At 44.0% G+C, this 12,350-nt stretch overlaps 1 protein-coding gene across 1 annotated transcript in view; it reads right to left on the reverse strand.

Moving 5' to 3' along the window:
• The window catches only part of STKLD1 (serine/threonine kinase like domain containing 1), a 29,193-nt gene extending 23,082 nt beyond the window's left edge, over positions 1–6,111 (reverse strand). Inside the window, exons 1-3 of the mRNA XM_083721394.1 lie at positions 6,019–6,111; positions 4,633–4,737; positions 549–593 (exon numbers count right to left, since the gene is read on the reverse strand). Coding sequence (XP_083577520.1) covers positions 549–593; positions 4,633–4,737; positions 6,019–6,033 — 165 coding nt within the window. The 5' untranslated portion in view covers positions 6,034–6,111. The remainder of the gene's footprint in view (positions 1–548; positions 594–4,632; positions 4,738–6,018) is intronic.
• Positions 6,112–12,350: the final 6,239 nt, after the last annotated feature.

Consider the following 12,350-nt stretch of genomic DNA (forward strand, 5'->3'; position numbering starts at 1 on the left):
ACACCCACCGCATGCCCCTTCCTACGCCACTGCAGAAACACTCTCCCCTTGAGTGATTTCCAGAAACCAGAAGCATTGCTGCCTCCAACTTTGCAGGCAGAGCACAGCATTTATGGCTAGTAGCCTTCAACAGCCCTCTCCTCCATGAATCTGTCTAATCTGGAGGAGTAGCTAGGTAATGCGGGGGGCACTGGGCATCACACTGTGGGGCCTGCAGTGTGCCTGAGCCAAGCGTCTCTCCTGAGGGGGAGGTGGTGGGTGAACTGCCTGCAAGCTCCGCGCTTTTTCGAGCAGCGCGGGGCTTGCATCTGCCCACCACCTCAGCCGCCCTACGGCTGAGGAGGAGGCTGTGGAGAGGCTTCATGCAGTGCACCCTGTCTTGGCTCACCCCGCCCCCCCATGGGCAGCTTGCCCCGTCCCCACGGGCAGCTCGCTCCACCCCTGGTTGCAGGGCACACGTGCCACCTGGGGCACCCAAGCGGCTAGCTACTCCGCTGTCTACTTCACCCAATGTGTGAAATAAAAAAGGATGATTAAGAGAAAGCTACCTCTTGGAGAGCATCATTTGCTTGCTTTTCATCAATGCATTCAACCTGCACAAAACAACAAACAACAAAGAAGTTGTTAAAAGTAGAACAACTTATTATCCACTCCAAACACTTAAGGCACATTCAATACACTTTTAACACACATTTAAAGCACATGGTTTCCCCTAAGGAATTCTGTGGAATGTAGTTTCACTCTCACAGAGCTGTAATACCCAGCAGTCTTAACAAACTACAATATAAAGCAGTTTTCTATCTTGCATTCCTATCTTCGGACATGGGTGGTGCTAGGGTCTAAACCACATGGGCTTGGTGATCGGAAGGTTGGCGGTTCAAATCCACGCAAAGGGGTGAGCTCCCGTCAGTGGCAGAACTTCATGCTCCAGCACCAGGGGGCGGAGAGCAGGCAGGGGCCTGGCACGCATCCTGGGGACATGGTGCCCAGCACGGGTGGGGGAGCAGCCATGATGGTACCCCACCAGGATCACGCTGCCGGGGCCGGTGCGCTCCCCCTGCACTCCTCTTCTTCTGCCAGTGGCTCCCATTGCTCTGTCCCAGCTTCTGCCAACCTAGCAATTTGAAAGCATAGCAGTGCAAATAGATAAATAGGTATCACTGAGGCGGGAAGGTAAACAGTATTTCTGTGCGCTCTGGCTTCCTTCACGGTGTTCTGTTGTGCCAGAAGCAGTTTAGTCATGCTGGCCACATGACCCAGAAAGCTGTCTGTGAACAAATGCAGGCTCCCTCACCCTGAAGTAAGCTGAGCACCTATAGTCACCTTTGACTGGACTTAACCGCCCAGGGGTCCTTTACCTTTACCTTGTCTTTGGAATTACAACTCAGAAGTCCTTCTCTGTAACTCTGAATGTCTCTAGAGAATGATTGTGGTCAGTGCCAGATTTACGTATAAGCTAAACCAGTGTTTCCCAACCTTTTTTGGGCAAAGGCACACTTGTTTCATGAAAAAAATCTCGAGGCACACCACCATTAGAAAATGTTTAAAAAATTAACTCTGTGCCTATATTGACTATATATAAAGTAACTCTCGTTAATAGGCATCAAATAAACACAAAGAAAGTATTTTATAATTACTTTATTATGAAATAGTAAGTACCGTATTTTTCCTTTATTTCCCCCCCCCCAAAACCAGGTCGGGGAACAGTGGGATGGCGGTGCTGCGCCTCCCCGCTGTCCCCCGAGCTTGTGGGGCTGGCCCATGTCTGCCTGGCGCGAGGGGCGCTCTGCTTCAGGGCGCCCCGTGCGTCGGGCGGCAGGCTACAGTCCGCAGCATGGGGAACCCTCTGTTTCAGGGCGCCCCACGTGCCCCCCAGGTGCGCAAGGCTGGCTAACACCAGCGCGGAGCACGGGGTGTCCTCCGAAGGGCGCCCGCGCTGCCAGCTGCCGCCCGCAAGCCTTGCGCTCCCGGGGGGGAGATCCCCCAGTGCGCAAGACTTGCCAACACCAGCACGGAGCACGGAATGGCCTCCAAAGGGCGCCCCGTGCTCCTTGCTGCCAGCTGCCGCCCGCAAGCCTTACGCTCCTGGGGGGAGATCCCCCGGGTGCGCAAGGCTGGCCGACACCAGCGCGGAACACGGGGCGTCCTCCGAAGGGCGCCCCGTGCTCCGTGCTGCCGGCTGCAGTCGGCAAGCCTTGCGCTCCTGGGGGGAGATCCCCCGGGTGCGCAAGGCTGGCCGACACCAGCGCGGAACACGGGGCGTCCTCCGAAGGGCGCCCCGTGCTCCGCGCTGCCAGCTGCCGCCCGCAAGCCTTGCGCTCTCGTGGGGAGGTCCCCCGGGTGCGCAAGGCTTGCCGACACAAGCGCGGAGCACGGGGCAGCCGGCCGAAGCGAGCGGCGATGGGATGTGGGAGGGAGGGAGCTCGCCGCCCCCGTGTGCTCGCCGCCGCCGCCCGGCCTCTCGCCGCCTGACTCGCCCGCCTCCCTCCCACGGCACACCAGGCGGCGTCTCGCGGCACACTAGTGTGCCGCGGAACACCAGTTGGGAAACACTGAGCTAAACAAGCTATAGCTTAGGGCCCCACTCTCTTGGGGCCCCCCAAAAAATTTAAAGGGGGAAAAACTGGATGTACATTTCCAAAATAAAAGATAAAAAAAAATAAAACCTACATACAGCAACAGTGTTTTGTGTTGCATAGGCTCCTATGATGTAAGTAATGTGCCCCGCCTGCTAGCCTGTTGCCTAAAATATCACTGATTTGCTCATTTCTATATCAATTACTTTGATAAAATACATATTTTGTTATGTGCAAATGGCTTTGGATCCCTATTAGGTCCATAAATTACCATATAGCATATATTCAATACAAAAATCAGCGACAATTTGTTGTTGACAAAGGACAGCTGGAATCGCCGACTTTCTGATTGGCAAGCCCTAGGCTCTGTGGTTTAGACCACAGTGCCACCCACGTCCCCTAAATCCAGCCCTGATTATGGCTATTCAGTGAAGAAAAGAGACTCTTTACATGTCCCAGCAGCATTGAGCCCTGGCATTTCATTTTGACATTATTGAGTATGGTAAATACCTCTCTGTGTGGTTATATGAAGTATTTTTTTTTTTTACTGCAAACCATATAGACTGAGAAGTAAACAGGTCATACATTTCTGAATAAATATCAAAAATAAATATTATACAGTACACACCCACATATAAGCAGGTTCCCAGGCTAAACCCTGCTGAATGCTTGTTTGTATTAAGTCCTGGCGATTGCACAACAGATAAAATGGGCTGGTGAGAATATGTAAGTCCTTTTACTCTAGTAATGTTCTGATTGTTAATAAAATAATACATTTTGTAACAGAAGCCAAGTGGCTCTTGATAAATATGCGGTTTTTCATACAGCCAATATGGTGTAACGGTTAGAGTGTCAGACTCGGACTTAGGAAACCAGAGTTCCCCTACTTGACCATGAAGCTCACTGGGTATGACTTTGAGCCAGCCCTGCCTCTCAGCCTAACCTACCTCACAGGGTTGTTGTGTTAAATAAGGAGGGACATAGAACCATATATGCCACCATGAAGTCCTGGGAGAAATAGGTGGGATATAAATACAGTGGTACCTCGGGTTACATACGCTTCAGGTTACATATGCTTCAGGTTACAGATGCCGCTAACCCAGAAATAGGGCTTCATGTTAAGAACTTTGCTTCAGGATGAGAGCAGAAATCATGCTCCGGTGGCACGGCGGCAGCAGGAGGTCCCATTAGCTAAAGTGGTGCTTCAGGTTAAAAACAGTTTCAGGTTAAGAACGGACCTCCGGAATGAATTAAGTTCTTAATCTGAGATACCACTGTAATAGAATCATAGAGTTGGAAGAGACCCCTCTAGGCTCATCTAGTCCAACTCTCTGCAATGTAGGGTTCACAGCTAAAGAATCCCTGACAGATTACCATCTCTTTAAAAACTTTCAATGAAGGACAGCCCATCACCTTCCAAGGTAGTCCATTCCACTGTCAAACAGCTCTTACTGTCAGAAAATTCTTCCTAAGATTTAGTTGCGATTTCCTTTCTTGTCTGTGAAGACACTGATTTGGGTTCTATCCTCCAGAGCAGCAGAAAACAAGTTTGGTCCATCCTCTGTGTGACAGCCCCTTAGATATTTGATGATGGCTATCCTTCCCACTTCCAGTCTTCTTTAATCCAGGCAAAACATGCCCAACTCCCTTCACTTTTCCTCCCATGGCCTGGTTTCCAGACACTCAATCATCTTGGTGGCCCTTCTCTCCACACCTTCCAAGTTGTCAATATCCTCCTTAAACTGTGTTGCCCAGAACTGGACACTGTACTCCAGGTGGGGGCTGACCAAGGCATAATAGAGTGATGCTATAATGTCCCTTGATCTGGACTCTCTACTGTACTTCAGTTGATGCAACCGAGGATTGCATTAGCGATTTTTGCTGCTGTGTCACACAATTGACTCATGTTGAGTTTGTGGTCAACTAAGACCTTCAGATCCACATGTACTCCTATCAAGCCATGTGTCCCCCTCCTTGCAATCAATCAAATCCGATAAAATAAAATAAAATCACTGGAGACACATCTTGTCATAAAGGCCCTTGCTCCCCCCATTACCTTTTTCATAATATACTTCTTTCTGCCGCCATCTTTTTCTTTCTCCACTTTTGATTCCACTATCAGCATTGTCCCAAGGGCCCCATGAGGCAGAATATCCAGAATCTGTAAGGAATAGTAGATGTATATAAGGCAAGTGGTTGAAGGACAGTGGGACCACCTTAAAGGCACTATACTTCCTCAAGACAAGCCAGATACATTTCAGCTATGCACAGAATGCTTGTTATTCAGATCACAATATACTGTGAAGAAATAGTATTTTAATCAGATCCACACTGCACACACAAAATGTTTTTAGCAGTTGTCACAAAGGGGACAGTAAAAGTACCTATCTGATGTGAATAGGCACTGGCAGGGAGTTCCAAATTGATACTTCACAATATAGTGGGAACAAAGAGAAGGAATTTTCAAGCAGATCCACACTGTACATCTAGAGCCCATTGAACACATATTTAAAGCTGACAGTCTCCTTTAAAAAATACATGGGAACTTAGTTAAAGAACTTATAGCTCTATGAGGGGGAAACAACAGCTCCTGGGATTCTTTGGGGGGAAGTTATGAACTTCAGATGTGCATTAAATGTGCTTTAAATATATGCAGTTTACTCCTTCACAGAACTACAATTCCCAGCACCTTTAACAAACTACAGTTCCAATTATCCTTTGGAGAACATTTAAAATTCAGAATTAAAAACAGTTGAAACATTCCCTGTTTGCATCTCTCACTGATTCTCTTTCCTCCAGGACTCAAGACCCACATGGAGGCAACACTCCCCCACAACTTTACAACCATTCTAGTGGGAATAGTAAAATAAAAAGCCTGCGAATGACAATGATGATAGCAGCATTGTTTCATCCATCCCCTCCTTGAAAACCTAGTTTGCCCCCAGACACCCCTCCCTAGGTTTGAGATGCCTTCTCACACAAATTGCCCATATGTTAACCCCCCACCCCCAATTCCTACCACTCCCCTGCAAAGAAATAAATATACATAGAGGATGGGCAGTCATTTTGGTCTTCCAGATGTGATTGTACTACAACTCCCAGATGTCAGCGTGGTCCTGTAGTCGGGGGATAAAGAGAACTGTAGCCTTAACAGCATGAGGAGAGGCTACAGAAATACTCCTTTCACCCTCCAGATGTTGTTGAACCACAACTCCCAGCAGCCTCGTGAGCCAGAATGGACAAACCATCAGGGAATGACGGGAATTGTAGTCTGGGGGGAGATACAGTATAGATTTTTTTCCAATCCTGCCCCCTCCGTCACTTCAAATGCATGTGTTGGAAGGGGGAGGAGTCAAACTTCCGTTGCTTTCCCTCCTCCTCGCCTCAAATCGTCGTCGTCCCCGCCTCTCCTCAGGCCAACCCTCTGCCCCCCCCGCCCCACCTCGTAGTTCTCCATGGCTGGCCGGGGAAGTGGGAGGGGCAACAGACACAAACGGCTCCCGCCTTCCTCCTCCTCTCCCCTCCCCCCACTCGTTCTTCACCTGCCAATTCTGTGGCGGGAAAAAAGTCTGCCTCGTCCTCAGACCTGTTTTACCTTTTCAGTTCCGCCCCCCCCGCCAACATTTTAGAATTTAGCTTATTACCTTACCCCAAAACGGAATCTACTTCTTCCCACTGTCTTTCTCACACACACAAATATTTTATTAGGGTTGCTACACACCAATTCCTCTAGAGGGCGTGACGTGTTTTAGAGAAAAAGGCTCCAAAGCATGTGCAAAGTGTTTTTTTTTAAAGGGTAAAAATGATTTGAGAACAGTGAAGGGTGCCTTTCCTTTGCCAATACAGCTGGTTTTAAAAATAAACCCAACAACCAAAAGTGTGCAAAGTTACTTTTAGGCTTTAGCAAATACTTGCTAATCATAGGTCTAAGTTTAGGTTGCTGGGTAGCACTTTTGTGCTAACTGAAAATCAGTGAATGTCTATTATTAAACAATTATTATGACCTTATTTACAGGCGAAAGGACAGGTGGCCACATTTCATTGTTATGAAAACTGGATGACAACGACGATAATTATGATGATGTTGTTATTAATTTATGGATCATTGTTGATTTTAAGTCTCAAGGCAATTCACAATCATATAAGGAACTAAAGCAGATTTTAAAATAATACCAAAAACAACAAATGAAGTTAGATTTAAAAGCAATACAGTGGTACCTTGGGTTACATATGCTTCAGGTTACATATGCTTCAGGTTACTGACTCCATTAACCCAGAAATAGTACGTCGGGTTAAGAACTTTGCTTCAGGATAAGAATAGAAATTGTGCAGCGACGGCGCAGGAGCCCCATTAGCTAAAGTGATGCTTCAGGTTAAGAACAGTTTCAGGTTAAGAACAGACCTCCGGATGGCAGACGCAGTTGATGGACTACATGGAACTGGCTGAAATGACTGGCAGAATCCGAGACTTGGGAGAAGATGCAATGGAAGAGGACTGGAAAAAATTTAAGGACTATCTACAAAAACATTATAAGTTGTATGAATGTTAAGAAAATGCGCTTTATAGGAAATTCTAACCCCAGCAATAGTAATTAGGTGAAATGAAAACCAAGGTATAAGAAGTTTGAGGTGGAATCAGGAAATAATTTTATTGTGTTTTGATTAAAATATATAAGAATTGGTGTACAACATTTTGAATTTGATAACATGATAAACTGAAAGTTACAATAAGTTATGAAACAAGATGACAAATTGCTGAAGTTTGTATTTTAAATAATGCAAGGTCTGGAGGATGTGGGGAAGTCCAGTAGTCTTGACAAAAGATCTATGAAATCTTTATATTCTTTTTTCTTTTATCTGTTTTTCTTCTATTCTGTAAAATTAATAAAAATATTTATAAAAAAAGAAAAGAACAGACCTCCGGAATGAATTAAGTTATTAACCTGAGGTACCACTGTACAGATAAATAGTCAAGGCAGAGATCTTTTAAAAAAGGTGCTTTTCAATTAAGTTTACTCAGAGTAAATACAATGAAAGTGGACCTTAGTCATATTCATTAAGATCATAACTGAAAAGCATGTTTAAAAAGCAACATAAACCTAGCAGCTGAATGAAGCATCCTAAAAATCCAATGTGAATAAAGTCTTAAGCCGGGTCAAATTTTTAGATACACTAAGATCACATGCACACCATACATTTAAAGTACATGGCTTTGCCCAAAGAATCATAAGAAGTTTAATTTACTCATTCACAGAGCTACAATTCTCAGCACCCTTTAAAAAACTATAATTCCCATTATCCTTTGGAGGAAGTCATGCTTTAATTATGCTTTAAATGTATAGTATAGTAAGACTGTGTCCTAGAACAGTTGATTGTGATACTGACCATATGGGAAGCAAAACCTGGGACGTTATTATGTATTTTTCCATTTAATATCCTACCTTTCCCTCCCAGGACCTCAAAGTGGCTTATTCAGCAGTGACACTGAGGACCTGGTATGTGATGGAAGCATTGCTGAATCTTTTGGAAGCAGTGCCATATTGCTGTCAGATTCAGTGTTGTAAGCAAAAGGAACTGGTGTGAAGGAAAGTACAGCACAATCACTTCAAAAGAGGAAATTACTAAAAAAGAGTATTGGTAAAAAAGGAAATTGGAATTGAAAGATAAGAGAGTCAAATCTCTTTGAAGAATTTGTGTAACCAGGTAAAGTACTATCAAGTCCAAGAGGATGCCAGCATGACTGACATATGCTATGTTCCCTACAGCTGAATGAAGCATCCTAAAAATCCAATGTGAATAAAGTCTCAAGCCGGGTCAAATTTTTAGATACACTAAGATCACATGCACACCATACATTTAAAGTACAGATCGTGGACAAGGTGGAATGTTTTGGAAAGTGGCAGAAGGATATTTCTAAGTTTGTTTGGCAGGGCAAAAAGCCCCGAATAAAGTTTAAAATATTAACTGATGTGAAAGAAAGAGGGGGATTTGCCCTGCCGGACTTGAGGTTATATTATGAATCTGCAGCCTTCTGCTGGTTGAAAGATTGGATTTTATTGGAGAACACTGACGTCCTGGATCTGGAAGGGTTTGACAATGCGTTTGGTTGGCATGCATATTTGTGGTATGACAAGGTTAAAGTGCACAAATTGTTTAAAAACCATATTGTCAGAAGAGCAATTTGGAGGGTCTGGATAAAATACAAAGACTTATTAGAGAGTAAAACTCCGAGGTGGCTCTCACCGGTGGAGGCCAAGGCACGTAAGAGACCCAACATGGAGGCCCATTGGCCTAAATATTGGGGAATAATTGAAAAAATTGGAGACAATTGGAGGCTGCTAAGTTTGGAGAAATTGAAAACTAAGGTACGAGATTGGCTGCACTATGCGCAAATTCAAGAGGTATTCAAAATAGACAAAAAAGTTGGATTCCAGGTGGAAAAATCGAAACTGGAGATTGAATTGTTAGAGCCAAAAAGTAAACTACTTTCGAGAATGTATAACTTGCTGCTTAAGTGGAATACACAGGATGAGACAGTCAAATCCGCCATGATAAAATGGGCTCAGGATGTGGGGCATAACATTATGTTTGCAGACTGGGAAAGGTTATGGAACACCGGTTTGAAATTCACGGCTTGCACTGCCTTGAAGGAAAATATTATGAAAATAGTATACCGGTGGTACATGACCCCAGTCAAGTTAGCTAAGATATATCATCTGTCTGACAACAAATGTTGGAAATGTGGAGAGGCGGAAGGGACATTCTTTCATCTCTGGTGGACCTGCCCGAAAGTGAAAGCCTTCTGGGAAATGATCCATAATGAACTAAAAAAGGTACTGAGATTTACCTTACCTAAAAAACCAGAGGCCTTCCTTCTGGGCATGGTGGACCAGAGAGTGTTTAAGAAGGATAGAATCTTTTTTATGTATGCTACCACAGCAGCAAGGATCCTGATTGCAAAATATTGGAAGACACAAGATTTACCCACGCTGGAGGAATGGCAATCGCAGTTGATGGACTATATGGAACTGGCTGAAATGACTGGCAGAATCCGAGACGTGGGAGAAGAAACAACTGAGGAGGACTGGGAAAAGTTTAAGGACTATTTGAAAAAACATTATAAGCTGTATGAATGTTAAAAAATGCACCTTTCAGGAAATTCTAGCTTCAGCAAATGTAAGTTAATGATATGAAAATTAAGACACAAGAATTCAGAGGTAAAATAATGAAACAACTTTATTGTGTTTAATATAAAATATATAAGAATTGAGCTACAGTAAAATTGAAAATAGGGAACATGATAAAATGGAAGTTACAATAAGTTTTGAAATAAGTTAACAAATTGCTGATGCTTTATAAGACAGAGAACGCAGGGTTCGGAGGGTGTGGGGAAGTCCTATAGAATAGATGGAAAAAGAATATGGAAACTTGTTACTTATACCCTATCTTCTTATAATCACTCTTTATTCTTTTTTCTGTATTTTTAAAAAGCAATAAAAAATGTTTATAAAAAAAAATAAAATAAAGTACATGGCTTTGCCCAAAGAATCATAAGAAGTTTAATTTACTCATTCACAGAGCTACAATTCTCAGCACCCTTTAAAAAACTATAATTCCCATTATCCTTTGGAGGAAGTCATGCTTTAATTATGCTTTAAATGTATAGTATAGTAAGACTGTGTCCTAGAACAGTTGATTGTGATACTGACCATATGGGAAGCAAAACCTGGGACGTTATTATGTATTTTTCCATTTAATATCCTACCTTTCCCTCCCGGGACCTCAAAGTGGCTTATTCAGCAGTGACACTGAGGACCTGGTATGTGATGGAAGCATTGCTGAATCTTTTGGAAGCAGTGCCATATTGCTGTCAGATTCAGTGTTGTAAGCAAAAGGAACTGGTGTGAAGGAAAGTACAGCACAATCACTTCAAAAGAGGAAATTACTAAAAAAGAGTATTGGTAAAAAAGGAAATTGGAATTGAAAGATAAGAGAGTCAAATCTCTTTGAAGAATTTGTGTAACCAGGTAAAGTACTATCAAGTCCAAGAGGATGCCAGCATGACTGACATATGCTATGTTCCCTACAGCAGCCCTGTAATGTAGACACTGTTGTTTGCAATTCTCACATTGCAGATGGGAGGCAGGGAGGTTAAGTAAGAATGGCTTTGTTTAATGCCACCAGGTGAGTTCATCACAGGAGAGGTGAGATTCAAACCAGAGTTCGTTATTTTTACTCTCTGAGCTGCACTGGACTTCAACAGATAGGCTGGGAGTCCCACTACCTGGCTGCAGCACCTGACCTCAGGTGGGATGCAATAGCAGTACTGCTACCATACAAATACGTATATACTGTTATGGGTTTCCCTGTAAGATTTCTATGTGTATAGGCTGCCTTAGGGCAATACATGGGTCAGCTTTGACAAAAAAGTTGGGAAGTGATCTAGTGTTAGGCATAATTGATATAGGAGGTGCCTCTTGTAGTTATTTGGGTCTCTACATAAGTGCTTTGAATTTGGCCCAGTGGCAAATCGGCAATCAGCATAGTTAATACTGCCATTGTTGCTTTTAGTTTTACATTTATATCCCATATTTCCTCCAAGGAACTCAAAGTGGTGTACACAGTTTTGTTTCTTCCCATTTTATCCTCACAACAACCCTGTGAAGAATGTTAGGCTAAGAGTGATTGACCCTTCTCCAGGTTCCCTGCAAGGGAGGCTCAAAAGATGGTGACAAGGGAAAGGGCCTTTTCAGTGGTGACTCCGCACCTGTGGATTGCTCTCCCAGGTGAAGTTCACCTTCTGCCTTCATTGTCATCTTTTTTGGTGCTGGGCTGATCTTTCCTTCCAGGCTTTTGATGGACCAAACTGATTTTATTCTGCTGTTAGCATTCTGCCAGTGCTTCCTGTTATTGTTATAGTGTGTATATATGTCCCTGAATTGTGATTGTATGATAATGTTAATGATAATGCTTCATTTGAATTTGTAATGGTATAATGTTTATATACTGTACTGGGAAAGGGCCATAGCTTAATGGTAGATCATAGGTCCACAGTTCAATCCTGAGTATCTCCAGATAGGTCTGGAAAAGATTCTCTGTACCAAACCCCAAGAAGTTGCTGCTAGTCAGTGTAGACAATACTGAACAAGACTCAGCAGACGACAGCTTCTTATTTAATTCAGCCTTTAATTCAGAACTGTAAGGACTAGAATCTTACTTTATCTTTAGAGGAAGAGGTGTAGTTCAGTGGTACAGCATCTGCTTTGCATGCAGGAGGTCCCAGGTTCAGCCCCCAGTGGCATCTACAGGTATGGCTGGGAAAGAATTCTTGCCTGGAAACCCCTATTTGCTGCTGCAAGATAATGAAGACAAATACTGAGCTAGTTAGACTCAGTATAAGTTAGCTTCTTATGTTTATGTTTTTAAATGGAGAGCGCTTAGAGACCTTGGCAATAACAAGTGAACAAATAAATTAATAATAATAATAAAGTTGCAGAACACATTGGTCTGGAGACCCCCCTACTTGCGAGATGCCTTAGAAACGATTCAAACGAACTGCAACCGTAATACTTCAAATGCAGGTTTTGCTCAGAGGCTAAGGGTTCACTGGGGTTTTATTTCCAGTCCTCTGCATTGCGTACGGGATTGCGCCCTTGGCCTCGGGAAGGGTGGCGAGGCCTTCTGTGGGACGACTCCACGTGCATCGGCTCCACTTCCACGAGCGAGGCCTCCCGGGTCAGCCTGTGGTGCTTCTCCTCCCCAAGCCAAAGGGAG

This window comes from Podarcis gaigeae (genome assembly GCF_964106915.1).
Source record: "Podarcis gaigeae genome assembly, chromosome: Z".
NCBI lineage: Eukaryota > Metazoa > Chordata > Lepidosauria > Squamata > Lacertidae > Podarcis > Podarcis gaigeae.